Consider the following 27,111-nt stretch of genomic DNA (forward strand, 5'->3'; position numbering starts at 1 on the left):
GCAAGTGGAGCATATGACTTATGAGATATGTGAGTTGCCAGGCCAACTGAGCTTGGGAACACCATTTGAGTGAAGGCAATTGCATAGCCTTACTCAGGACATATCCTGAACAGAAGGATTCTAGGTCAGCCCATAGCAAAACAATGCAAAGCCCAAGCCAAATGGTTAAAATTTTCTCAAATCCCAACCATTATAGTTGCTGCCAGTATGTGGACTCGAGACAGCAAAAGAGTCCCACTAGGCCTGATTTGAGTAAGAGAACTCATAGGTCCAAAAGTGTGCACATGCTGATAAGTCCACATACTGGTTTGGAACAGTTAAATTGTTGGCAACATCCAAATCAGAATTAACGTCTGATTCAGAAGACATTTACAAGGATGTTGCCAGAAATGGAGGGTTTGAGTTCTCAGAAGAGGCTGGATAGGCTGGGTTGTTTTTCACTGAAGCATAGTACATTGAGAGGTAACCTTACAGAGGTTTATAAAATAATGAGGGGGTTACAGATAAGGTGAATGGCAGGTGTTTTTTTTCCCCTTGGTTGGGGGATTTTAAGACTAGCGGGCATATATTTAAGGTGAGAGGAGAAAGATTTAAAAAAAGACATAAAGGGCAATTTTTCTAGCACAGCGTGGTTTGTGTGTGGAATAAACTGCCAGAGGAAGTGGTGGATGTTAGTACAGTTACAACATTTAAAAAATATTTAGCTAAGTACATGAATTGGAAAAGTTTAAAGGGATATAGGCCAAGAACAGGCAAGTGGGATTAGTTTAGTTTGGGATTATGGTCGGCATTAACTGGTTGGATTGAAGGGTCTGTTTCTGTGCTGTATAACTCCATAAATGGTCATCCGGTTGTAATGGAGATGGATTGAAGCACAGTTGTATCAGTGATTGCAGAACCAGCTTTAACAAAATTTGGTCTAGACTCCAACCCTTAACATGCATAAAACCTCAATCATGCTGAAAACCAATCCCACAGAACCCCTACAACTTCGGTTCCGGTCTCTTATGAGAAGCAGCTGGTTCGGTTACCACTGACTATCGTAAAAGGCTCAGGCCCAAGCTTGATGGGGCGAAATTAGTTGAGAACATTTCAACTTGATTGGCTTGACATTTTTCAATTAGAAATGGTTAATTGAGTGAAGGAGAAAGTGAGGACTGCAGATGCTGGAGATCAGAGTCAAAGAGTGTGGTGCTGAAAAAGCACTGCTGGTCAGGCAGCATCCAAGGAGCAGTAGAGTCACTTCTGCATAAGCCCTTCTTCAGGAAGCTTGAGCATTCAATATCAAATGCTCTTCAGGAAGGGCTATGGACTATCAAAGGGGCCAATGCCACCTTATATGTTGGTCAAGAAGCAATTCTAATGATTTTGCAAGGCCTGGTCAGTGCAATTTGCCTTATGGGCAGAAATCAGGAAGCTGGAAAGCAAAGGAATAATCAAACCATTGCAGTTTGCAGAATGGGCAGCACCAGTCATACTGATTATGAAGCCTTTGTGGGAATTTCAGATAAATGATAAACCACTTTCCACATACAGGACTTGCACGCAAAACTGGCTGTTATTCATGAAGCTGGAGATGAACCATGCACACTTGCAAATGCAATTAGATGAGGATTGCCAGAAGTATGCTACAATTAATACCCATAACGGTTTGTATCAATATACAAGACTGCCTTTTGGGGTATCACCAGCCTGTGCCATTGTCCAGCAGATGATGGACAGCATTTTACAAGGTATATCCCAAGTCACCATTTATCTAGATGATGTGCTTATAACTGGAAAGACCAATAAAAAGCACTTGGAGAATTTGGACACGGTGCTTAAACATTTCTGCAAGGTGGGTGTGCACTGAAGGAGGGGAAAATGTGTGTTCCAAGCACTACTAGTGATCCGCTTGAGCTATACAGTCCCTAAAACCTTATACCCATTGGAAGATGAATGAGAGTGATCAAAGGTGCCTTGAATCCCACATCTGTACCAGAGCTTAGGTCTTCCCTATGGAAGGTTTATGTGTAATCTGGCCTCCATCCTGGCACCGTTACATCTGCTATTGAAAGAGGATCAGCTCTGGAAATGATCTCATAGCCAATATGTAGCCTTTAGGGAAGTGAAGAAGCGGCTATCTTCATTTAAACTGTTGGCGAGATATATTGCTAACATGCTACACCTCCAGGTTAGTATTGGATCACCAGTGGCACAGTGGGGAGGAACACCCAGGAGATGCTTCCCGAACTTAGGCTGATGCAGAGTGAAAACATGCCCAGAGAGAGAAGGAAAATTTGGCAGTAATCTTTGGTGTGAGAAAGTTCCACTGATATCTTTGAGGATGTAAATTTGTAATAGTAACGGACCCCAACTCCCTGCTGGGCTTTGTAAAGAGGACAGAGCCGTGCTGCCCGTTGCTTCAAGTCGAATTCAGTGGTGGGCTCTTATTCTGAGTCCAGGCAATTAAAAGTTGGATCACCGTTCAGGAGGCCAAGTTTCATATGCAATGCCTTGAGCCACCACCCACTGGCAGATACACCACTGGTGGTGCTGCCACTAGAAGAATCCATTCTGATTTTAAACTTTCTGGATACCTTTCCAGTCACCACTGACAAAATCAGACTGTGGACACAAAAGGATCCCATCTTGGCAAAACTAAAAAACTGTTGGTAATGGGGGAAACAAAAGGACCATTACAACCAGAACTGAGACCTTTCTGGATCTGGCAAGACCAGATCACCAGACAGGACAGTATATTATTATGGGGAGTGACTGTCCCGAGCAAAGGTTGCCACTAGATACTAGCTGAACTCCACCAGGGTCACCCACATGTTTCCAAATGAAAACATTGATGAGAAGTTATATCTGGTGGTCAGGATTGGATGCTGATGTAGCTGCCTGGGTGGTGCAGTGCCCAGAGTGCCAACAAAGACAAAACATTACCACCAGCAGCTCCCCATGTTCATGAGGATGGCCAGGTAAATCTTGGTCACGTACACGTTGGGTATGCTGATCCTGTCATGGGCTCTATGTTTTTAATCATTGTGGACATCCATTCAACATGGTTGCATGTGCATGGAGTTCAGTCGTCAAACAGGGGGATGACAATTGAAAGGCTGTGACCATCTTTTGCAATACATGGACTCCCAGAGTTATTGGTCACAGACAAACGGACATCATTCACTAGCATATATTTCAAGTGTTTCCAAAAGCCAAATGGCATTCAGCATATAAGGGCAACTCCATACCATCCATCAACCAATGGTCTGGCAGAAAGAGCAGTTATAACTTTGCAGGCAAGCTTAAAGAAACAGAATATAGCATCACTTGATACCAAACTGTCCCAATTCCTGTTTGATTATAGGACTAACACTCATGCAACCACAGGTACAGCTCCAGCAAGTTTCTAATGGGGAGAAGTCTCCACATCAGGTTAAATCTGATCTTCCCAGACCTCAAGTGGGAGGGTGAATGGGATCAGGAACACCTATACTGGATACAAGACTCCTCTAAGTGAGAGAAGCAGTTTACTTTGGGGATGAAGTTTGGTGTTGAAATCACTGAGATGGCCCGAATGGATAAGAGGCAAGGTCGATGCCGAGGTTGCATACAAAGTTCAGGCCGGAGAAGCGGTCCTTACCAAGCACTTGGACCATGCGAAAGGTGCAACCTCAAAACAGGGCAGGGGCAAAACTTACCCAGCCCCACAGAACATCAGCAAGGCTGAAGAACTCATGGGTTCTCCCCCTTTGCTTAGCATCGAAAAAATCTCTGAAGATGAGAAGTAAAGAGCAGATGTCGTTGCCTCGATGTCATTATCAGCTGAAGAAGAAGAAGACGAATTTTGGCCAAGAAGCTGTGGATGCAAGAGGTGGACTATGGTCTCATACAGATCATCAGTATCCAAGGCAGAGTTAGAGGAACCAGATCTGGTGTGAAAATGCCCCAAGAGAAGCTATAGGAAAAAGAACAGGACTTTGGGGTGGGGAGGGGTGTTGGATGTGGACAGATTGGAATGAGGTCAGCCAGATGGAATGGGGCTGTTAATGCGGTCCAGTCAGGAAGACCAGGCTGACAGATATAAACAGAAGATTTTTGATTTGATCCCTGCCGTTCCCTACACTGTTTGATCATAAAGCATTGCCCTTTGATGTGAAGGGCACTGCTTGTCACTGGCCACTTGGGTATTTCTTTTCTTCCTGGTGGTGGAAATTTGAATAAAGGTTTGTGCACCTTGTGTCTTTCACTGTGTCTCACACCCGCACACACACAACATGGGTGCTGGGGAAAAAATAAGCACTACCGCAGTTAGGCGGTAGTGTGGAAAAAAAATTTTTAAAAAACAGGGGATCTAATCCCTGCCCTCCTCTTAACCTGTTTGATCACACAGCATTGCCCTTTGTGAAGGGCACTGCTTGTCACTGGCTACCCGGGTGTTTTCCTATCTTCCTGGTGGTGGAAACTGAAAAAAGATTTGTGCACTTTGTGTCTCTCACTGTGTCTCACACCTGCACACACACCATGGGTGCTGGGGAAAACATAAGCACTACCACAGTTAGGTGGTAGTGTGGGGGTTAATTTTTAATAAAATAATAAAAAAGAAAAGAAAAAAATACAGAAGATTTTTGATTTGATCCCTGCCGTTCCCTTCACTGTTTGATCATAAAGCATTGCCCTTTGATGTGAAGGGCACTGCTTGTCACTGGCCACTTGGGTGTTTCTTTTCTTCCTGGTGGTGGAAATTTGAATAAAGGTTTGTGCACCTTGTGTCTTTCACTGTGTCTCACACCTGCGCACACACAACATGGGTGCTGGGGAAAATATAAGCACTACTGCAGTTAGGCGGTAGTGTGGGGGTTAAAAAAAATAAACAGGAGAGTCAGCTGACTCTGACAGCTGGCTCTTGAGAGAACTGGACAAGTGTGCGTGTACTGCAAGGACTCTCCTCCTTAAAAAAAACAGGAGAGTCAGGCATCCTAAAAAAGAAAAAAAAAGATATAAAGAAGATTTTTTATTTGATCACTGCCCTCCCCTTCACTGTTTGATCACACAGCATTGCCCTTTGATGTGAAGGGCACTGCTTGTCACTGGACACTTGGGTGTTTCTTTTCTTCCTGGTGGTGGAAATTTGAATAAAGATTCATGCACCTCGTGCCTTTCACTGTGTCTCACACCTGCACACACACAACATGGGTGCTGGGGAAAAATAAGCAAAAAAAAAACAGGAGTGTCAGAAGTTCTGTGAAAAAAAACAGGAGTGTCAGGGGGTTCTGCTCATTCTAAGAGCTGGAAAAAAAGGAGTGTCAGAGGTTCTGTAAAAAAAAAGACTTTTGATTTGATACCTACCCTCCCCTTCACTGTTAAACCGAGGCAAGAGCGAGGCCATGTTCTTCGGGAACTGGGCTAACCAATCCTCGATCCCCTTCACCGTCAGGACCAACCACCTGAAGGTGCTGGGTATTTGGTTTGGGGGGGCTGGGGCGTGTGCCAAGTCTTGGGAGGAGCATATCAGCAAAGTGAGGCAGAAACTGGGCAGATGGAAGCTACGGTCACTCTCCATCGCGGGAAAAAACCTGGTCATCAGGTGTGAGGCACTGTCATTGCTGTTATACATGGCACAGGTCTGGCCTACTCCCAGAACCTGTGCTGATGCAGTCACCCGGGCCATCTTCCAATTTATATGGAGATCAAAGATGGACCGGGTCCGAAGGGACTCGATGTACAAAGCTCTGGGCAACCGGGGAAAAAATACACACTATGCGACCCTCACCCTGATGGCCACCTTTGTATGTGACTGCATCAAGCTGTGCGTGGATCCCCGGTACGCAAACACCAAGTGTCACTACGTACTGAGGTTCTACTTGTCCTCGGTGTTGCGAAGGATGGGCCTGGCCTCGCTGCCGCAGAACGCTTCGAGTAGTTGGACCATTCCATATCATCTGTCCTTCGTGGAGAAGTTTATGAAGAAAAACACCTTTGACCACAAGTCCATCAGGAAGTGGTGAGCACATAGTGTCCTTGAGACCCTTCGGGAAAAGGAGAGGGCGGATCCTATCGAGCCGTTCCCTGAGCAGACTGTCAAATCCATTTGGCAGAATGCCCCATCGCCAGAACTTTCCAACAAGCACCAAGACATGGCTTGGCTGGTGGTGAGAAGGGCTCTGCTTGTGAGATCCTTTATGCACGCCCGAACTCTCAGCCACACCACACACTGCCCTTGAAGCAGCTGCGGCGGGGGAAGGGGGGGTGAAATGACTGTCACCCACCTCCTTCTGGAATGTGCCTATGCAGAAGTCTGGAGAGGAATGTAGTGGTGTTTGTCGAGGTTCGTCCTGAGCAGCACTGTGACGCGGGACTCTGTGCTCTACGGTCTGTTCCCTGGGATGCACACCGAGACAAACATCAACTGTGCCTGGAGGATCATCAACTCAGTGAAGGATGCTCTCTGGGCAGTCCGAATCCTGTTGATCTTGCAGTTGAAGGAGTTGACCCCAACTGAGTGTTGCAGACTGGCACATTCCAAGGTCCTGGACTACATGTTGAGGGACCCGCTGAAGCTTGGGGCAGCTGCCGCCAAGGCACGGTGGGGGAAGACCACCATGTAACATCTGCCTGCCTAAGAAGAACAGGGGGCCCAAGCAGTCAGTTGGGCTCCACTGATGCCTCAGCTAAATATATGGATATATGATTGTTAAATGTACAGACCTGTATATACAACTGATAAATTCTGATCTCTGTGTGCAAATGTTTACATTATATATGGCATAACCAACTGTACAGACCATCAAATTATTTTATGAATAAAGTATATTTTTGAAATTTAAAAAAAAGTTTAATCACACAGCATTGCCCTTTGATGTGAAGGGCACTGCTTGTCACAGGCTACTCAGGTGTTTCCTTTCTTCCTGGTGGTGGAAATTTGAATAAAGATTCGTGCACCTTGTGTCTTTCACTGCGTCTCACACCTGCATACACACAACATGGATGCTGGGGAAAAAATAAGCACTACCGCAGTTAGGAGGTAGTGTGGGGGTAAAAGAAAGAAAGAAAAAAAAACAGAAGATTCAGGGGTTCAGTTCACTCTCACAGCCGACACTGAACTAAGTCAGTGTCTTGTATTATGAACATGTAAATAAAAGGTAACTTGATGACAAGATAGCAGGTTTTGTAGAGTTATTTTACCTGCCTCCTTCAGAATTAAGTTATGAGTGGGAAGGCTTATGGTCAATCTTCTTCTACTGCAAACAATTGATGCTCCTAATTGCCTAATTAACAACCACTGTTATTAACTTAGCTGCAGACTGGGCTGTTGCATGTGGAATAAGTTAAAAATCACACAGCACTAGGTTACAGTCAAACAGGTTTATTTAGAAGCACTAGCTTTCAGTGCGCTGCTATTTCATCAGGTAGTTGTGGAACAGGATCATAAGACACAGAATTTATAGCAAAAGATCTTAGTGTTATGCAACTGATTTGATATATTGAACAAACCTAGATTGCTGTTAAGTCTTTCATCTTTTAGAATGGGTTGCAGGTTTCAATTCACTAATACGTAAATCCCAGAACTTCTTTCAAATCACATTCCCAAGATAACTTAAGGTTTTATACTAAAAGGTAACATCTCAGCTCAGACAATGCATTAAAGGTGTGAGGTTAGAGTCTGTGTGTATTCCAATCCTGAGTCAGGCTGGTTCTATTTCCAAAGTAGGAATTTATAAAATGTCACACGGATTGACTGCCTGCAGATTGTGCACTTTTGGAACAAAATAGAATGCATCAGCAAATGCAATTCTGCAGATGTATATGTGCATATGTGTGTGTGCGTGCATGTGTGGGAAAGAGAGAGTATGTGTGGTTGGTGGGGGGAGGAGACAGAGTGTGAGTGTGTGCGTGTGAGCGTGCGTATGAGAGTGCGCGTGCTTGGTAGAGTGTGCACCTGGGTGTGACAGAGTATAAGCCTGTGAGAGGGTGTACGTGTGGATGAGAGTGTGTGGAGTATACGTGTGTGCATGACAGACAGCGGGTGTATGAGAGGGTCTGCATTAGAGTGTGAGCACGTTAGGGTGTATGTATATGTGTGCTTGTGTATGAGTGTGTGTATAGTGTAGTGGGGTCACCTGTAATGTGACATAAACCCAAAGTCCTGGTTAAGGCCACCCTCACGGGTACCGAAGTTGGCTATCGGCCTCTGCTCAGCAACTCAATATTATGTGGAATGCAAAACAATTAAAACCATGTGGCCAATTTCCCTAGTGTTCATGGTCCCTTAACAAATGCATTCAGTGCCCCAATAGTTGGGACTGAACTCAATGAGGAAGGGGCAGCCTGCTGAGAGCCATGTCCCTGCCCTTTCTGTTAACTCTTCCGACATCCCTCTCCCAATAGTCTCCACCAAGCCAATTACTGACATTATGTAACTGTAGCATGGATGGCTCTGCAATCCTGAGTGCCGGTTACTCAAGCAGCAGCCACAGGTTCACGGTGGCACTGTTAAGCTAAAGAGCTGCAGTCTGTAATTGGAAACAGCCATCAGTCAGCAAGTTTTGCTCCCCTAGGGTATTGATTTCCTGGGGTAATACCAATCACTGGCCTCTCAGCTACCTGATTGGCTCATGGTTCAATACAACTGTCTGAACAGAAGCAGTATGGGTCTTTTGCTGGCTCTTCAGTCAGTATACTTGACCTTTGACACATAAGATTTTACTCTGCATGTGGAAACAACTCCTCATATTAGACCATTGAAAATATCCTTCTCTATTATTACTTCTTTGATGAAGTAAGAATGAGACTTGAGAAAGGTAATACTGTAAAAGTTTTATATAAGGACTTTCAAAGGTCATTTGATAAAGTACCTCATACCACACTTACTTAGAAATTAGAAGACATAATTACACGATTGTAACACGATAGCAGTAAGGCGAGTATGAAATTGGCTAAGATTTTTTTTTGTAGGAGCTTAATGTGCAGTGAGGTCTCCAAGGGATCATTGACTGATTTTATTATATATAATTGTACTCTCTTTACAAACTCAGAACAATGTTGAAGTTTGTAAAGCTATCTACATTGTAAATAACAAATGGGACTGTAGCAGATTTCAGGATGATTTGGTCAAATAGATAGACATATTGCAGAGGCTATTTAATGCAGATAAGTGCAACATGCCTCAGGGAAAGCTAGAATGGAAAGGGGAAGAAATTATCTTGTGCAGGAGGTTAATTAGGATTTGAAATGCCCTACCTGAAAGACTGGATTGGAACTTTCTAAAGCAATTGGGGCTGCAGTTGAAGAAAGCTAATTTGCAGCATGTGACACAAAATATTAAAAACTGCACATAAATAACAAACACCGGTATTCACATAATAAATTCAAATCAGTTACAAATATCATACTCCCATGACATAAAAATGTATTAGTAAACAAAAACTGTTTGCGATTTTTGAGATTTGTAGCTCAAGTTGTAAGTTTACTCACTGAGCTGCTAGGCTTGTTCTCAGACATTTCATCACCGTGCTAGGTAACGTCATCAGCAAGCCTTCATTGAAGCACTGGTGTTCTGTCCCAGTTTCTATTTAAGTGTCTTGGCTTGTTAAGATGGGTGATATCTCTTCTGGTTCTTTTCTTATCAGAGGTTGATAAATAAGGTCCAAATCTGAAACTCCATCAATAAACACATCAATTTGAACCCCATTTAGCAACCAGTGAAAAAAAACTGAAATGATATCACCCACTTTTATAGACCAAGACATATAAATAGAAAGTGGGACAGAACACCAGCGCTTCAACGGAGGCTCACTAATGATTTACCTAGCATGGTGACGAAAAGTCTGAGAACAAATCTACCAGTTCAGTGAGCAAACTTACAAACCGAACAAGAACTGTATTGACCTCAACGGAAGAAGAAATTGATGAGCACATCAAACAAGCCACTGATGCACTATCTGTAGTTTGAGAAACTCAAGAAGTGGAATTTCACCTCATAGTTTTTAAATATAATTTAAATGCTCAGTCTGTACACTGGACTATTTTCAGCATTACGTTTTCTTTTAATAGTAAATCTAAACATTAAAATAAATTAACATATTGAGAAAAAGCTACTTTGATTAATCAAACTCAATGTACATACAATGTGGCTTTACGTACCTAATTCTTAACATGTCCGTATGAGCTTGCAACTATTTGCAATCTCTCTCGGACAATTTGATCAGTTTAATCATGTTTGGAATAGAGTCTGCTAATCGTTTATGCAATCAGTGCAACCCAGTTTGAACTCTGATGAAAGGGTACCAACTTGAAGAATTAACTCTGTTTCTTTCTGCATGGATGCTTCTCATCTTGTATTTTGTGTTCTTTATATTTAAAAACACATCCAATTTGCACAAAAACCTTTTACATGTAATGATGCTTTAATACATTAAAACATCCCAAGGCTTTTCAGAAGAGTGCAAGTCTGGCACTGAACGATACATGGTAGAAAACCAAAAGCTTGGTCTAAAGGAACAAGAGTGTCTTAAAGTATGAATAGGAGGTAAATAGCTTGGATAACTTAGGGAGAGACCTCAGATTTACAGCCAGGTAGCTCAAGACTGCCCCTGGTGCAGCAACTAAAATTCCTCCCATCATGTTCATGTGTTCTATGGAATCCTTTGCAAGCAGAAGAGGGCTGACTGTCCAAGTAATGAAGATACTGAGATCAAAGCCTCCAGTATACGGATTAATTTACTGTCTTCTGCTCACACGTGCAGTCAGTGCACAAACTGATGAGCATCTGCAACTACTTGAAAGAGATTGGGATCCAGGATAATTTGACACAAGAGTGAAGTTGTGTAATTTGGAAGCTGGATCAACCAGTCCTTTGTCCCCTTCACTATCAGGGGCTGGGAATATAATTTGAAGGTGGCCACATATGCACTACAAAACTGGAAGAATAGAGTGCAAACATGGGAAAAACACGCCCTCTCCATTGCAAGTAAGAACTGGTCATCAGCTGCTGTAAAGATTCCTGATGAGGGGCTTTTGCCCGAAACGTCAATTTTCCTGCTCCTCAGATTCTGCCTGACCAGCCGTGCATTTCCAGCACCACTCTAATCTGGACTCTGATGTCCAGCATCTGCAGTCCTCACTTTTGCCTAGCTGTTGAAAATAGTTCAAATTTAACCAATTTTTAACTCACAAAGTGTGGAAATCACCTGAGCTATTTAGTGAGAAATTAAAAAGGGAATTTGTTTTCAGGGACATGTATAAATCTTGAGATAAAGTGGAGGGAAAACATTCACAACATTTTATCCGCATAGCCACATTTAGGCATAGCTGTGGACATCCACCTTATGCAAACACAAAGTGTCATGATGTTGTTTGACTCTTCCTGTCCCCAGCGTTGCAATGGATAGGTCTGGTCACATTGCTGCGGAATGCTCCAAGAAATTCAACAGTGGCATACACCTGCCCTCTGTGGAGAAATTTATACATAAAAACCATCAATCACAACTGAGAGGTAGTCAGCTTCTAAAACCCGAGAGTCTAGATTAGAGTGGTGCTGGAAAAGCACTGCAGCTCAGGCAGCATCCGAGGATCAGGAAAATCAACGTTTCGGGCAAAAGACCTTCATCAGGAATGGAGGCAGGGAGCCTCCAGGGTGGAGAGATATATGGGGTGGGGGGCTGGGGAGAAGGTGGCAAGGAATACAACGGGTGAATGGGTGTGGAGATGGAGGTGATAGGTAAGAGGGAAGGGTGGAGTGGATAGGTGGAAAGGGAGCTTGGCAGGGTAGGACAGGTCATGAGGATGGTGCTGAGCTCATTTATCTCTACACCCTGGAGGCTCCCTGCCTCCATTCCTGATGAAGGGCTTTTGCCCGAAACATTGATTTTCCTGCTCCTCGGATGCTGTCTGACCTGCTGTGCTTTTCCAGCACCACTCTAATCTAGACTCTGGCTTCCAGCATCTGCAGTCGTCACTTTTGCCTAGTTGGTTCTAAAACCCTAGAGTCTGAACATGATAAGGAGATGGAGGTCGTGTTGATGGTTTCACCAAGCAGACAACCAAAGCCAGTTGGGTGACTGCTTTGTTACCAGCAAGCAGCAAGACATGGCTTGCTTCGTGATGAGAAAGGTATATCTTGGTATATTTTTTTCCAAATGCCTGAATCCTTCATTATTAACATCCCAAGGGCTACCATTAACCAAACACTGTACTGGACAATCCATGTATACAGCAATGCACACTGGCAGCAGAGAGTTACATTTACAAGATGTACTGCAGCAAATCAACAAGGCTCTTTTGATGGCACCTCACAAACCAATGATTTGTACTATCTAGAAGCAAAAGGGCAGGAAGTGTATGGAAACACCGCCATCTGCAAGTCTGCCTTCAAGCCATACATCATTCTGACTTCAAACGATGTTGTCATTCCTTCACTTATTCCCAAACTCCATTACTAATAGTTTTGCAGGTATACCTACAAACCAAGGATACAGTAGTTTAAAAAGGCAGCTCACCACAACCTTCTCAAGGACGATTGTGGATGGGTATTAAATGCTGGCCTAGCCAACAATGCCGACACACCACAAAAAAGTAGAAGAATATCAAGCACTGTCCATGATAATAGTATTCCCACATTGGTGGAACATCACACAGACATGAGAAAAGCAAATAATAATAACTTGAATTAAGAGATTATGGATGAATGACGGCAGAACTGATGAGAATAAATAATCGTTTTGTTCATAACAACTTCTTTTATAGAACGGGCAAACTGGTTAACTTGTCACAGTAAATGACAATGTGCAAACATATTTAGAAAAGGGGGTTGTTCGTAGAAATGCATTTTAAGTATACTGGACATTATGACTTGACATATTTTTGTGACCTCTGTTGCTTTCTGTTTTGTTGAGAGAGCCCACATATGAATCAACTCAGTATTGAATGATATCTTAGTGACAACAGGGTCAAACGAGGTGATAACTGTAACAAAGCAGGTTACAGTCCATGGAGGGGTCAAAATCTTGGGGTGGGGGGAGAAGCGTTAATCAAAAAGAACAACGCAGAAGCAGCCATTGCAAATGATCTACTGGCAATGATTAGACTGATAAAATGGAATCAAGTCATTATTTTTAACTCTCAGAAATAAAACCTGAAATTGCTGGAGAAACTCAGCAGGTCTGACAGCATCTGTGGAGTGAAAACAAAGTTAACGTTTGGAGTCCAGTGACCCTTCTTCAGAAGTTCATTATTTTTAATTGTCGATAGTCATACATGACATAGATCCACTGTGCACTAGATCTCACTCCTATTTCTCTCTTTCAAGTCTTCCACAGCACACTGTGGGATTTGTAGTTTCTAACACAGCACTTCTCACAGCAACTCCAACAAGGCGCATGCGCATTTGATCAAATACCCTCCAGTGACAGTTGGTTACGGTTTGACAGCTTTGAATCTCCGATGCCACTAAATGTCTAACTCATTTAAATCAAGGACATTGGCAATAGTAACAACGGCTTCTAAAATAAGTAAAGTTCAAATCTGTACCTTTTCTTTTCAAACTGAAGATTAACACAAGGCTTTCACAACGTCAACCGTACGCGCTCTCAAAGACCCGCTGGTACGGAAGGTAAGGGGATAAGCCAATCACAAATAAGCTATTATGCGCCCCTGACGTCGACGTTTAGAAACAGTAGCGCTGGTTGGATAGCCCTTCCTAGGACGCTGTTGATTGGTGTTGCCGACCACGCCTATCGGCCACGCCCCTGCCTTTTACCCAAAGTGCAACGCGAATAACAGCCGTGTGAAGATGGCATCTTGTGGTGGCACGAGTTTTCAACGGAAGGTGCGGAGCCAGCGGGTGCCTGGGACTCGGCCATCGCTGCGGAATGGGCAGCTGCTACTGTCTACTGGGGTACCGTCTCTAGACTATATTATAGGTCAGTGAGCCTGGTTTCTGTAACTGAATTCAACTGAAGACGCAGATAGAGGGTGTCTGTAATTCAAGACTCAGCCTCCCCACCCCACGTAACTGACACCTAATTGACAAAGGGACGGATCAGGCAAGGGATACTCAGCTTATCATAATTTTTCCTTGTCTTGTCCAGGGGGTTGTCTATCTGGAGTGCAGGGGATACTTATGAGGAGGATATTGTGGAACTTCAAAAAAGCATTGACAAGTTGGTGGACTGGCTACATTGGTGGGGGTGAGGTTCAATGCAGAGAAGTATGATTGGAAGGACACTGAAAAAACAACAAAGGGGTGCAGTTCTTCAGATGCTGCAGGAGCAGAGGGACCTGGATGCATGTATGTACATTGCTGATGAAGGATTGTTGCCTGAAATGTCAGTTCTCCTCAGATGCTGCCTTACCTGCTATGTCTATCCAGCACCAGACTCTTGACTCTGATCTCCAGCATCTGCAGTCCTCACTTTCTCCTGTATGTATGTGCAGAACATTCAAAGTGGTAGAACAGGTGTAGAGAACAGTAAGTAAAGCAGGATGTTTTTGACTTTATCAGGACCATAGAGTACAAGTGTAGGGAGGTGATGTTGAGCTTGTACAACCCACTTGTTGATCTTAGGTTATAAGAATGATGCAAAGGCATTGAAATGAATGCAGAATTGATTTCCCAGAATGGTTCCAGGTTTGAGAAACTTCCAACCTCTTCAATCTAATTTTATAGTTGAACTGTTGTCCCTGGAGAGAAGGTTGAGAGGTAACCTGGAATGTCAACCTGACTGAGGTTTTCAAAACCATGTGCAAAATATGCTGATATGAAATTGTTTCTGCTTGTACAAGAGACAAGAAAAAGGAGTCATGAATTTAAGTAATATGCAAACAAAGCACAGGTGGTGTGATGGACAATCTCTCACACAGTTACGGTATAGAATGCATTGCCTAGAAATGTGGTGGAGGCAGGTTCAGTTGAGGTATTGAAGAAGTTGTTAGAGTCAGACAGCACAGAAATGGATGCTTTAGTCCAACTTGTCCATGCTGAGCAGATATCCTAAATAAATCTGGTCCCATCTGCCAGCATTTTGTCCATATCCCACTCAACCCTTCTTATTCATATTCATCCAAATGGCTTTTAATTGTTGTAATTGTACCAACCTCCTCCACTTCCTCTGGCGTACATTCCATACACACTCAACCCTCTGTGAATAAGTTGCCCCTTGGGTCACTTTTATATCTTTCCCCTCACTTTAAACTTATGCTCTCTACTTTTGGACTCTTCCCTACATGAGTGAAAAGACCTTGTCTATCTACGTTATCCATGCCCCTTATGATTTTATAACCTCTAAGGCCACCTCTCAACTTACGCTACAGGCAAAATGGTCAGAGTTTATTCAGCCTTTCCCTAACAACTCAAGCCCTCCAACCATGACAGCATCCTTGTAAATCTTTCGTGAACCCTTTCAAGTTTCACAACATCTTTGCTATAACAGGGAGACCAGAATAGTACACAGTATTCCAAAAGTACACTAATGTCTTTTCCAGCTGCAATATGACCTCCCTACTCCTACCTAAATACGCTGACTAATAAAGGCAAACATACCAAACACATTCTTCACTATGCTGTCAACCTTGGATTCTACTTTCAAGGAACTATGAACCTGCACTCCTAGGTCTTTGCTCAGCAACACTCCCCAGGACCTTACCATTAAGTGTATAAGTCCTGCCCTGATTTGGCTTTCCAAAATGTAGCACCTCACATTTACCTAAATGAAACTTCGTCTGCCAGTCCTCAGCTCATTGGCCCATCTGATCACGATCATGTTGTATTGAGTTACCCTTTGTTGTGCACTCCACCTTCAATTTTGATGGCATCTGCAAACTTACTAACCATACATCCTGTGTTCACATTTAAATCATTTATATAAATGATGAAAAGCAGTGGATCCAGCACAGATCCTTGTGGGCACACTGCTGGTCACAGGCCTCCAGTCTGAAAAGCAACTCTCCACCACCAACCTCTGTCTTATACCATTGAGCTAGTTCTGTATCCAAATAGCTCGTTCTTCCTATATTCCATATGATTTTAACCTTGCTAACCAGTCTATGGCTGTCCTTTTTTTTCGGGATAGTGATGGTGTGCAGGGACTTTGCTCACTTTGTGGAATGTGGGTGTTATTGGGTAGCTGGCATTTACTAACCATCCCTAGTTGCCCTTAAAGGTGGTAATGAGCTGCTGCCTTGAATCACTGCAGTCCACCTGCTATGAGTTGACCCATAATGCCACTAAGGAGGGAATTCCAGGATTTTGACCCAGCGACAGTGAAGGAATGCCAATATGTTTCCAAGTCAGGATGGTGAGTGGCTTGGTGGTGATGTTCCCATAAATCTGCTGCCCTTGTCCTTTCTGGATGGTCATGGGTTTGGAAGGTGCTGTCTGAGTGTCTTTGGTGAACTCCTGCAGTGCATCGTGTAGATAGTACACACTGCTACTGAACATCAATGGAGGAGGGAGTGGATGGCCATAGACATAGGAGTGGAAGTAAGGGACCACTCCGCCATTCAATCATGACTGATGGGCATTTCAACTCCACTTACCCACATTCTCCCCGTAGCCCTTAATTCCTCGAGACACCAAGAATCTATCAATCTCTGCCTTGAAGACATTTAGCGTCCCGGCCTCCACTGCACTCTGCGGCAATTCCACAGGTCCACCACTCTCTGGCTGAAGAAATGTCTCCGCATTTCTGTTCTGAATTGACCCCCTCTAATTTTAAGGCTGTGTCCACGGGTCTAGTCTCCTCGCCTAATGGAAAAACTTTCCTAGCGTCCACCCGTTCCAAGCCATGTATTATCTTGTAAGCTTCTATTAAGTCTCCCCTTAATCTTCTAAACTCCAATGAATACAATCCTAGGATCCTCAGCTGTTCCTCACATGTTAGACCTACCATTCCAGGGATCATCCGTGTGAATCTCCGCTGGACACGTTCCAGTGCCAGTATGTCCTTCCTGAGGTGTGGGGACCAAAACTGGACACAGTACTCCAAATGGGGCCTAACCAGAGCTTTATAAACTCTCAGTAGCACAATGGTGCTTTTATATTCCAACCCTCTTGAGATAAATGACAACATTGCATTCACTTTCTTAACCACGGACTCAATCTGCATGTTTACCTTTAGAGAATCCTCGACAAGCACTCCCGGATCCCTTTGTACTTTGGCTTTACGAATTTTCTAACCGTTTAGAAAGTAGTCCATGCTTTTATTCTTTTTGCCAAAGTGCAAGACCTCACATTTGCTCACGTTGAATTCCATCAGCCATTTCCTGGACCACTCTCCCAAACTGTCTAGATCCTTTTGTAGCCTCCGCACTTCCTCAGTACTACCTGCCTGTCCACCTAACTTGGTATCATCTGCAAACTTCGCTAGAATGCCCCCAGTCCCTTCATCCAGATCATTAATATATAATGTGAACAGCTGTGGCCCCAATACTGAACCCTGCGAACACCGCTCGTCACCGGCTGCCATTCCGAAAAAGAACCTTTTATCCCAACTCTCTGCCTTCTGTCAGACAGCCAATCCTCAATCCATCCCAGTAGCTCACCTCGAACACCATGGGCCCTCATCTTGCTCAGCAGCCTCCCGTGTGGCACCTTATCAAAGGCCTTTTGGAAGTCTAGATAGGCCACATCCACTGGGTTTCCCTGGTCTAACCTACTTGTCACCTCTTCAAAGAATTCCAACAGGTTTGTCAGGCATGACCTCCCTTACTAAATCCATGTTGACTTGTTCTAATCAGACTCTGCTCTTCTAAGAATTTAGAAACCTCATCCTTAATGATGGATTCTAGAATTTTACCAACAACCGAGGTTAGGCTAATTGGCCTATAATTTTCCATCTTTTGTCTTGATCCTTTCTTGAACAAGGGGGTTACAACAGCGATCTTCCAATCATTCAGGACTTTCCCTGACTCCAGTGACTCTTGAACGATCTCAACTAATGCCTCCGCTATTTCCTCAGCCACCTCTCTCAGAACTCTAGGATGTATCCCATAGGGGCCAGGAGATTTATCAATTTTAAGACCTTTTAGCTTTTCTAGCACTTTCTCTTTTGTAATGGCAACCATACTCAACTCAGCCCGCTGACTCCCTTTAATTATTGGGATATTACTCATGTCTTCCACTGTGAAAACTGATGCAAAGTACTTGTTAAGTTCTCCTGCTATTTCCTTATCTCCCATCACTAGGTTTCCAGCATCAATTTGAAGTGGCCCAATATCTACTTTTGCCTGTCGTTTGTTTCTTATGTATTGAAAGAAACTTTTACTATCATTTCTAATATTACTGGCTAGCCTACCTTCATATTCGATCCTCTCCTTTCTTAATTACTCTCTTTGTTATCCTCTGTTTGTTTTTGTAGCCTTCCCAATCTTCTGATTTCCCACTGCTCTTGGCCACTTTATAGGATCTCTCTTTTTCTTTAATACATTTCCTGACTTCCTTTGTCAGCCATGGCTGTCTAATCCCTCCCCGGATAATCTTTCTTTTCTTGGGGATGAACCTCTGTACAGTGTTCTCAATTATACCCACAAACTCCTGCCATTTTTGCTCTACTGGCTTCCCCGCTAGGCTCTGCTTCCAGTCTATTTTTGTCAGTTCCTCTCTCATGCCCTCATAATTACTTTTATTTAACTATAACACCATTACATCCGATTTTGCCTTCTCTCTTTCAAACTGCAGACTGAACTCTAACATATTATGATCGCTGCTTCCTAAGGGTTCCCTTACTTTAAGATCTTTTATAAAGTCTGGTTCATTGCAAAGCACTAGGTCCAGAATAGCCTGCTCCCTTGTGGGCTCCATGACAAGCTGTTCCAAAAAGCCATCCTGTAAGCTTGTGGATGCAGTGGTAATCAAATGGACAGTTTTGTTCTGGATGATGTCAAGCATCTTCGGTGTTGTTGAGGCTGCACTCGTCCAGGCAAATGCAGAGTATTCTATCACACTCCTGACTTGGACCTTGTCGACTTTCGGACGTCAGGGGGTGAGTTACTCACAGCAGTTTTCCTAGCCTCTAACCTATTCTTGTGGCCACTGCATTTATGTGGTGAGCCCAATTGAGTTTCTGATCAATGATAACTCCTGGGTTGTTGATAGTGGGCGATTGAGTGAATTGAATTTATTGTCACATGTACCGAGGTACAGTGAAAAGCTTTGTCTTGCGAGCAGTACAGGCAGATCAGAGTTAAGTAACATACCTAAGTAAATAATAGGTAAGCTGTGGCAAAGACAAAAACACAGGTACAGGCAAATTTTAAGAGTTTGTGTCTATTCAGTATTCTAACAACAATAGGGTAGAAAATGTCTTGAAACTGGCTGGTGCGTGTGTTCAGGCTTCTGTACTTTCTCCACGGTGGTAGAGGTTGTAGAAAAACATTGCTAGGGTGGGGTGGATCTTTGAGAATGCTGGCGGCCTTTCCTTGACAGCAGGCCTGGTATGGTAACACCATTGAATGTCAAGGGATGGTGGTTAGGCTGTCCCTTGGGAGATTAGCCCAAGATAATTGAGCAGGGTGCAGGTGCAATGGGATGAAGGGTCACTGGACTCAACTGTAACTCTTTCTCTCTACAGATGCTGCAAGATGTGAGTTACTCCAGCACCTTTTTTTTTCTTGTTGCAGATTTTCACTATCAAGTTCTTTATATTTAATTGGCCTCTTTCTGCACTGTAATAATTCGGAGATTCTGTGAAAACTTGAAGTTCAGTGGAATTTTTCACAATATGACTACAGCATAGAAGGAAGCTATTTGGACCATCGTGTCTATTCTGATTGAACAATTTACTTAGTCATTTCTGGCCTTCTCCCTGTAAGTTTGTACACAGATTTTTTTGATTTTACAAGGATCTCTTAGACTGCAATTGAACTTGCCTCCACCACACACAGGCAGTGCATTCCAGGCCATAACCATTTGCTATGTGAATGTTTCTTTATATTAAAAAACCACAAGTGTTGTAAATGAGAAACAAATGAAAATTGCTGGAAAAGCTCAGCAGGTTTTGCTCGACTGAAACATTAATTCTGATTTCTCTTCACAGATGCTGCCAGACTTGGGTTTTTATATTATTTTTCAACATATTTTTAAATCTACAAACACTTGCACTTTATCACTTCATGGGCGGGGACAGTTTCACCCTACATACTGTCCAGACCCTTATGGTTTTGAATACTTCCATCGAATCTCCTCCTAATGGCCTTTTCTCCAAGGAAACCATTGTTTTCTTTCTTCAGTCTTCATATGTTCTCTATCCCTGGAAACATTTGTGATTTTTTTTTTTCTTTTCGCTCCACCTTGTCCGATATTTTCTAGAAAGTGTAGTGCCCAAACTGAATGCAGCACTCCAGCTGAAGCTCGCTGTGTCCTGTACAAGGTCCCTGCCTTCGATAAATTTTATAATATCTATTTTATTACCTGTTTATGTCAAAGAAACACAGCCCAAAATATTGCAGTTGTATTTGTTATTTGCTGGCTTGCCCTATTCAAATGTTTTCAGCCTTTTGATTTGGGTAATGATTTTGTTAATGCTGCATGATTATTCCAAATTCGAGAACAGCTGTTTTTGTCTGTACTTCAGACGTATGCAGTTCATTGTGAACATGGATTTTTAATCTCTCAAAAAAAATCTTCAGTTTATAGCGGGTACATTGATATCAAACTTTAAGTGTTTTATTTGAGATAAAAAGAACTGGATTATATAGATGTCACTTTCTATTAATCAAACTCCAGAAACAATTTGTTTAGGACTGATTTTGATTTATGGCTTTTGAATGGAGTTTGACTTGAGAGCAGATACTTATGCCCAGTAGAGAATTACTAAATTGTAATCCAGTATGTATGGTGACTTTTCAAACTTGGGTCAATCTTTGAATAAAGTTTAGAAGTAATGCTGTTACTGGAATCAAAATCTTCATCCTAACAGTGCTTTGTATTTTCAAGACCGGGAATTAAAACTATAGCTGTATCCCTTCCTACTCTTGCACAACCTTGTTTCCTGTATGAGAAATTTCAAGTTTGGAATTGGAGGGAGTGTTCCACCATGCTCTAGTAGTTTGCAGATTTGTTAAGACACTTGAAAATAACCTAATCCAAAGTATGAGTTCTATAATTTTGAGGAGGAAAAGGGCTTCTGTAAATATCATAACTGCCCAATCAGTATCCCTTTTATGAATGCAAAAATGTTTTTTAAGGAATTGTGAATAGAATAGCCTCCCTATCCAAGTTCAAAAGATTGTGTTGGGCATTTCAATCACTTTTTGTTTTCTAATCCTTTTTTAAATTGTATAATGGCCTCTTTTTAGTTGCCTGTAAACTCGTGCAACTGGTGTAGCAATCATTAATAGATTTGTTGGGTTTACTAACCAGTGGCTTGCAATCCTTTTTTGTATGTTGACTAGGCTTTTGACCAACGTGAGTGAATCTGAGTCTGGCAATTTAACTACTGCCAGATGCACAAACCTTAGCCTTTGAGAGAACTAGCACAGTATTAGAGAAAATACCAAAGGAGTTTATTATTGTGCACAGGTCTTGATGACCTCTATGCATCTCCTCAAACATGCAAATTGGGAATGTGCCAGATACTGAAAGTAAGTCCAGTGAAGCTCATTCACACTCTCAGGTTATTTGTTGGATTAGACCCAGTGTCAAAATGTTCTGTATGGAATTCCAATGTTTAAGTGCGAAAATGTATAACATGTTAAACATTCTTATTTGAGTGTACTGATTCAAAAGAAAAAGCAGCTTTCATTTTCTGTAGCACCTTTTGTGATTAGAAGACATCGCAAAGGGCTTGAGAGCCTTTTATGGCATTTCCTTTTAAATGGAGTCACAGTTGTAATGTAGACAAACATTTGCTACCAGCAAGGTTCCACAAACAGCAAAGGGATCACCCAAAATTTCTTTTCTGTTTCAAACAAAAATGTTGTGCAGGACCCCATGGTGAATATCCTTGCTCTTCTTTGGAATAGCTTGTGGATTAGCCAATATCTATTAGCATTGTAGTGGAATAGATGCTCTGTGGGATTGAGACTTATGCTGATTTCTTTCTTCTAATATGAGTGGTTTTATGTTGCTAACTTGTCTTTATAATTTTACCTTTATGATAAATGGTACAATATTCAGTTTTTGTTCATAACTTGTAACTTTTCATGTAAAACTATTTCTGAATAATTCTTCATTTTAAAACCTTTGTATTATTGAGGATACTGAAATTTTTATAATAATTTCTTTTTAGGAGGAGGCCTAGCAGTTGGAACTCTTCTTCTTCTTGGTAAGTAATCTATTACATTTTTAGCAGCTCACCATCACTGAGAGTAGGAGTTTAAACAAAATATTGAACTATGACTAATACAGTCTGATAATCATGTAGTGCAATTTATTAAATCTTGTCATGCAACAACAACTTGCAATTGCATTGGGCTTTTAAAGTAGCAAACTGTACAGAGGAACTTCACAGAAGCAATATCAAAAAAAATTGACACTGAGGCCAGTGATGACCATGATAGCTGTTCGGTGAAAGAGTTAGATTTCAATGAAGGTGTTAATGGAGCAAGAGAGATAGAGAAACTAGAGGGAATCCCTGAACTTGGGCCTAGGCATTATAAGGTGCGCACACAACGTGAAGTAGTTGGAGTTGGTGGAATTTTGATGGATGGCAGTGCTGAATAAGCGAGTGTTTTTGAATAACTTGTGTATACACTTACTTTGTTAGACTGACTAATCATTTATCACTAAAAACCAAAATAAAACTGCAGATGTTTTAAATGTGAGGGGAAAAAAATAAAAATTTAGCAGATCTGGTAATATCTGTAGAGAGAAATCATTTAACGTTTCAGGTCGCATGACCCTTCCTCAGAATTGATGGTAGCTAAGAAAATCTGTTTTATATGCAGAAAATACAGTGTGGGGAAGGGGTACAGAGTAAACAGTAGGTGGGGATAGAGCCCAAAGAGAGAGAAGAGCAGTTAGACAAACAAAGGAGTAGATAACAATCTGGCTGGGAGGGTGAAAAGCTATTAATGGCTAGCTAACAATGGGTGTGTAATAGCAAACCATGTGTTAATAAGTGAGACTGCAGATGCTGGAGAGTCAGAATTGAAAAGTGTGGGTTTATGCCTGAAATGTCAACTTTCCTGCTCCTTGGGTGCTGGCTGACCTGATGTGCTTTTTCCAGTGCCACACTTTTTGACGAGTGATAGCAAGGCAAAGTTGTTGGGTTTGGGGTAAGGATATGGGAGACATCAAACCCTAAAGTTATTGAACTCTTCTTCAAATCAGTTTTCATTGGTTTGCTTTCCTTATGCAAAAAATTGTCCTTTTGGAATTGAAAAGCTCTTCAATTTGATATCTTAGCAGTGCTTAAAAATGTCTTTTGAAATATAATCAGTCAAAATGTAGAAAAATGTGATGACCAGTTTATCCCCAACACTATGCTCTCCTCCCCCCCCCCCCCCCAAAGAAATTATGACCCCAAAATATATTTATTTTTGATGAGAGATATAATAGAGTTTAGTAACAAGAATGATCTCATTCTTGATTTTATTTTTAAGCAAAAGAAAACTGAATTTTTAAAAATACTAATTCTGCATGAACAGTATTATAAATCTTATTTTTCACTTTTGTTTTTTAAAAATGAAAATAACAAATGATTTCTTAACAGACTTTGAGGAGCAAATCTGTGGGTTAATTATAAGAATTCTTAGTCTCTGACCTTTTCAGTGGGTGCAATAATTATATGGCCATATATCAGCCAAATGTCTGAATGTTGTTCAGATATCTTTAGACACTGAAGCAGTTCATGTTCATATAGTCAGGAAAGGTACTACTGAACATTATGCAGACTGAAGTAGATATTCCCAATTCTGATCTTATAGTGGAGGGCAGATCTTTAAAGCAGCTAAAGAGGGTTAGGCTGAGATCACTACCCACTGAGACTATAGGCTCTTGTCAGAGTGTGGTGCTGAAAAAGCTCTGCAGGTCAGGCAGCATCTGATGAGCAGGAGAATCAACCAATGTTTTGGGCATAACCCTTAATCAGAAATGTTCATGCCCAAAATGTCGTTTTTTTTTTCCCTGCTCCTCTGATGCTGTCTGACCTGCAGTGCTTTTCCAGCACCACACTCTCAACTCTGAACTCTAGCATCTGCAGTCCTCACTTTCCCCTGTAAGTTCTTGTCATGCAGTGATAGTGACCTTACCTCTGAGCTAAGAGGTATTGTTTCAAGTCACACCTTGTCTTGTTGTGTAATACCATCTCTGAATAGTTGATTTTAAAATTATTCACCCACAGAAACTAACTCTTGTGGTGCAGAGTTGGTGCTCCTCCCCCCAACCAGGTGGCTGTAGGATCAAGTCTCAACTGGTTCAGCGGTGTGCAACATCCTCGTCTACCACAGAAACTCCTACAGTGATGAATGGAGATAAATAACCTCCAACAACTTCAGCAATCATCCTTTCTGTGACTTCAACCAATGGAGAGTTTTTCTGCTGATTCAGAGTTTAGTTTCGCTTTGGCTCTTTGGCAGACTAGGTCAAATGCTATCTTGATATTCAGGACAGTCGTTCTCACCCTTGGGTTCAAAGTTATGATTGGTCCAAGAGCTGAATAGTTGATTTTAAAATTATTCACCCACAGAAACTGCCAGAGTCCAAACTTAAATATATCTCAACGCCAGGTTCTAGTGCAACACATTTATTTGGAAGTATTAGCTTTTGGAGTGCTGCTCCTTCCTCAGCTAGCAAGTGGGGGCAGGATCAGAGGACTCAATTTATAGCAAAAGATCATAGTGTCAAGCAACTGATGTGATATATTGAACAAATCTAGATTGCTGTTAAGTCTGTCATCTTTTTGAATGGGTTGCAGGTTTTGATTCATTAATATGTACATGCCAAATTTCTTTCAAATCACATTCCTGAGGTAACTTAAGGCTTTATTTAAAAAAGTGACATCTCAGCTCAGACAATGCATTAAAGGTGTAAGGTTAGAGTCTGTCTGCATTCTAATCTTGAGTCCAAACTGAGCAACAGTGAGCAGATTACAGAGCCTCTCTCACTTGAGAGCACTAGGTGATTGTTCCATCAATTGCTGATTATCTGAGACTAATGGAAAGGTGATTGAACAGGTTAGATTTGGCCCTTATTCAGATTTATACTGTATGCAAAAACAGTTCTCCCACATTACCTGGGTAATGCCAGTGTTGTAGCTGTACTAGAACAGCTTAGCTGGAGGTGGAAAAGATCCTGGAACTCGAATCTTCAATGCTATTGATGGAAAGTTGTCAGGTCCTGTAGTCTTTGCAATATCCAGTGTTTTCAGTCATTTCATAATGTTGTGTAGGGTGCATTGAATTGATTGAAAACTGGAATCTGAACTGCAGACATCGGTGGAGAGGTGAAGGTGGATCATTCACGCAACACCTCAGGCTGAAGATGGATGACTATGCTTCAGCCTTATCTGTTCCCTGCGCTGGGCGCTCTCATCATTGGAAGGATGTTTGCGGAATTTACTCCTATTAGTTGTTTAAGTGTCCATCACTTTTCACAATTGGACGTAGCAAGATCTGGTCCATTGGTTGTTGGGTTGCTTAGTTTTGCTTATTGCATGCTGATTCTGTTATTTAGCTTCAAGTGCTGTAGTGTTGTAGATTTGCTAGGCTAATTCCTCACGTTTCGGTATGTCTAACACTGTTGATGTGCCCACTAGTGCTCCTCACATAATGGGTGACATATCTCCCTTTGTCAGAAGGTTAGCTGGCAGGCAGAAAACATTGTATGCATAAATAAGTCTCTGAATGCCAGAATGTGACAAGTGGAATCCAACGTAGTATCTGTTAGGGCTTCAATTTCTTTCACAGATTACACATGTTAGGTAGGAAAGTATGTTATGAAGAAGAGCTGAGTTGCAGGTAGAGGTTTAATGAGCAGGCAAAAATCTTGCAGATAAAGTAATAATGTGGGGAAAATGTGAAATTCTTTGCTTTGGCAGAAAGAATGAAAAAGCAATGTATTAAGTGGAGACTGACTGTAGGATTCGGAGATGCAGAGGGATTTAACTGTTCTAATGCATGTATAGCATAATCAAACTAGCTAATAAGATACTATCATTTATGAAGTAGTTGAACATAAAAGTAAAGAGTACGTTGACTTATATAATATTGGTGATAATTCATCTGCAACATTAATTTTGTTTTTCTTAATTAAGGATATAAATGCGTTGGAGACAATGTAGAGGAGGTTTACTAGATCAACATTTGGAATGAGTGAATTATCTAATGAGAATGGATTGGACAGGCTGGGCATATTTTGACTGGAATTCAGAGTGAGGGGTGTCTCGATTGTAATGTACTAGAATCTAAACGGCCTTAACAAGGTGGACAAGGAAAGGATGTTTCCTCTTCTGGGTAAGTCCAGAACTAGGGGTACTGTTTAGATTTGGGAATCGGCCTTTTAGGGCAGATAAGAAGTTTTGATGGTTGAAACTTTGGAACTCTCTGCTTCAGAAAACAGTGGAGGAAGGGTCATTAAATGTTTAAGGTAAAGCTAAATGGATTCTTGTTAGACAAGGAATCAAAGGTTATCGGGGTAGATGGGGAAATTGAAACACAAAGATCAACTTGACCTTTTTAAATAACAGCTGACTTCAAGGGCCAAATGGTCTAATGCTGCACCTGTTTCATACAGTTCTTTAACTGAATGGTTTTGGTAGGTTGGGGAAAATTCTGGGCCATGAGTTCAGATTGTGGTTGAATACAATTCTGCTGATGGCTGAAAGTACCTCGAATGCTTAGATTTTGAGTTGCTAGGTCTGATCGAGATCTATCCTATTAGCACAGTGGCAGAGCCACACCACCCAGTGAAGGATATCTCTCTGCGAGTACTATGTTATGTGAATTTTTATTTTACAAATAGAAAATCTAGCATTTTAAGTTTGCCTCCGATGAATATCTTTTGCAAATCCAATATATTACTCCTTATTGTCTCAGCACAATACAGGAGTCAGAGCCAAGTAGTCTTCATGTGAAAATGATTAGTACAATTGTTCCCTGATTTCTAAGGTATACTAACATAATTTAGTTTCCTTGTTGAATATTTTGTTTAGATTTTTATTTGCATTCCAAGTTCTCTTGTTAACTCCATTTGTG

The 27,111-nt window shown here is 41.9% G+C and overlaps 2 protein-coding genes across 5 annotated transcripts in view; one reads left to right on the forward strand and one right to left on the reverse strand.

Annotated features, from left to right (window-relative positions):
* immp1l (inner mitochondrial membrane peptidase subunit 1) overlaps window positions 1-13,597 on the reverse strand; it is a 164,143-nt gene extending 150,546 nt beyond the window's left edge. For all 3 annotated transcript variants that reach the window (XM_060839051.1, XM_060839050.1, XM_060839049.1), the window contains exon 1: window positions 13,510-13,597. The gene's annotated coding sequence lies outside the window, so the exon portion shown is untranslated. The remainder of the gene's footprint in view (window positions 1-13,509) is intronic.
* Window positions 13,598-13,756: 159 nt separating this feature from the next.
* Window positions 13,757-27,111, forward strand: part of elp4 (elongator acetyltransferase complex subunit 4) — a 267,666-nt gene continuing 254,311 nt past the window's right edge. The window contains exons 1-2 of one of the 2 annotated variants that reach the window (XM_060839056.1): window positions 13,757-13,901; window positions 22,206-22,241. In XM_060839056.1, the coding sequence (XP_060695039.1) occupies window positions 13,772-13,901; window positions 22,206-22,241 (166 nt within the window). In that variant the 5' untranslated portion in view covers window positions 13,757-13,771. Of the gene's footprint in view, window positions 13,902-19,742; window positions 19,784-22,205; window positions 22,242-27,111 lie in introns of those variants that run through there. The other variant, XM_060839058.1, reaches the window with a different exon arrangement.

Source organism: Hemiscyllium ocellatum, chromosome 18 (assembly GCF_020745735.1).
Source record: "Hemiscyllium ocellatum isolate sHemOce1 chromosome 18, sHemOce1.pat.X.cur, whole genome shotgun sequence".
Classification (NCBI taxonomy): domain Eukaryota; kingdom Metazoa; phylum Chordata; class Chondrichthyes; order Orectolobiformes; family Hemiscylliidae; genus Hemiscyllium; species Hemiscyllium ocellatum.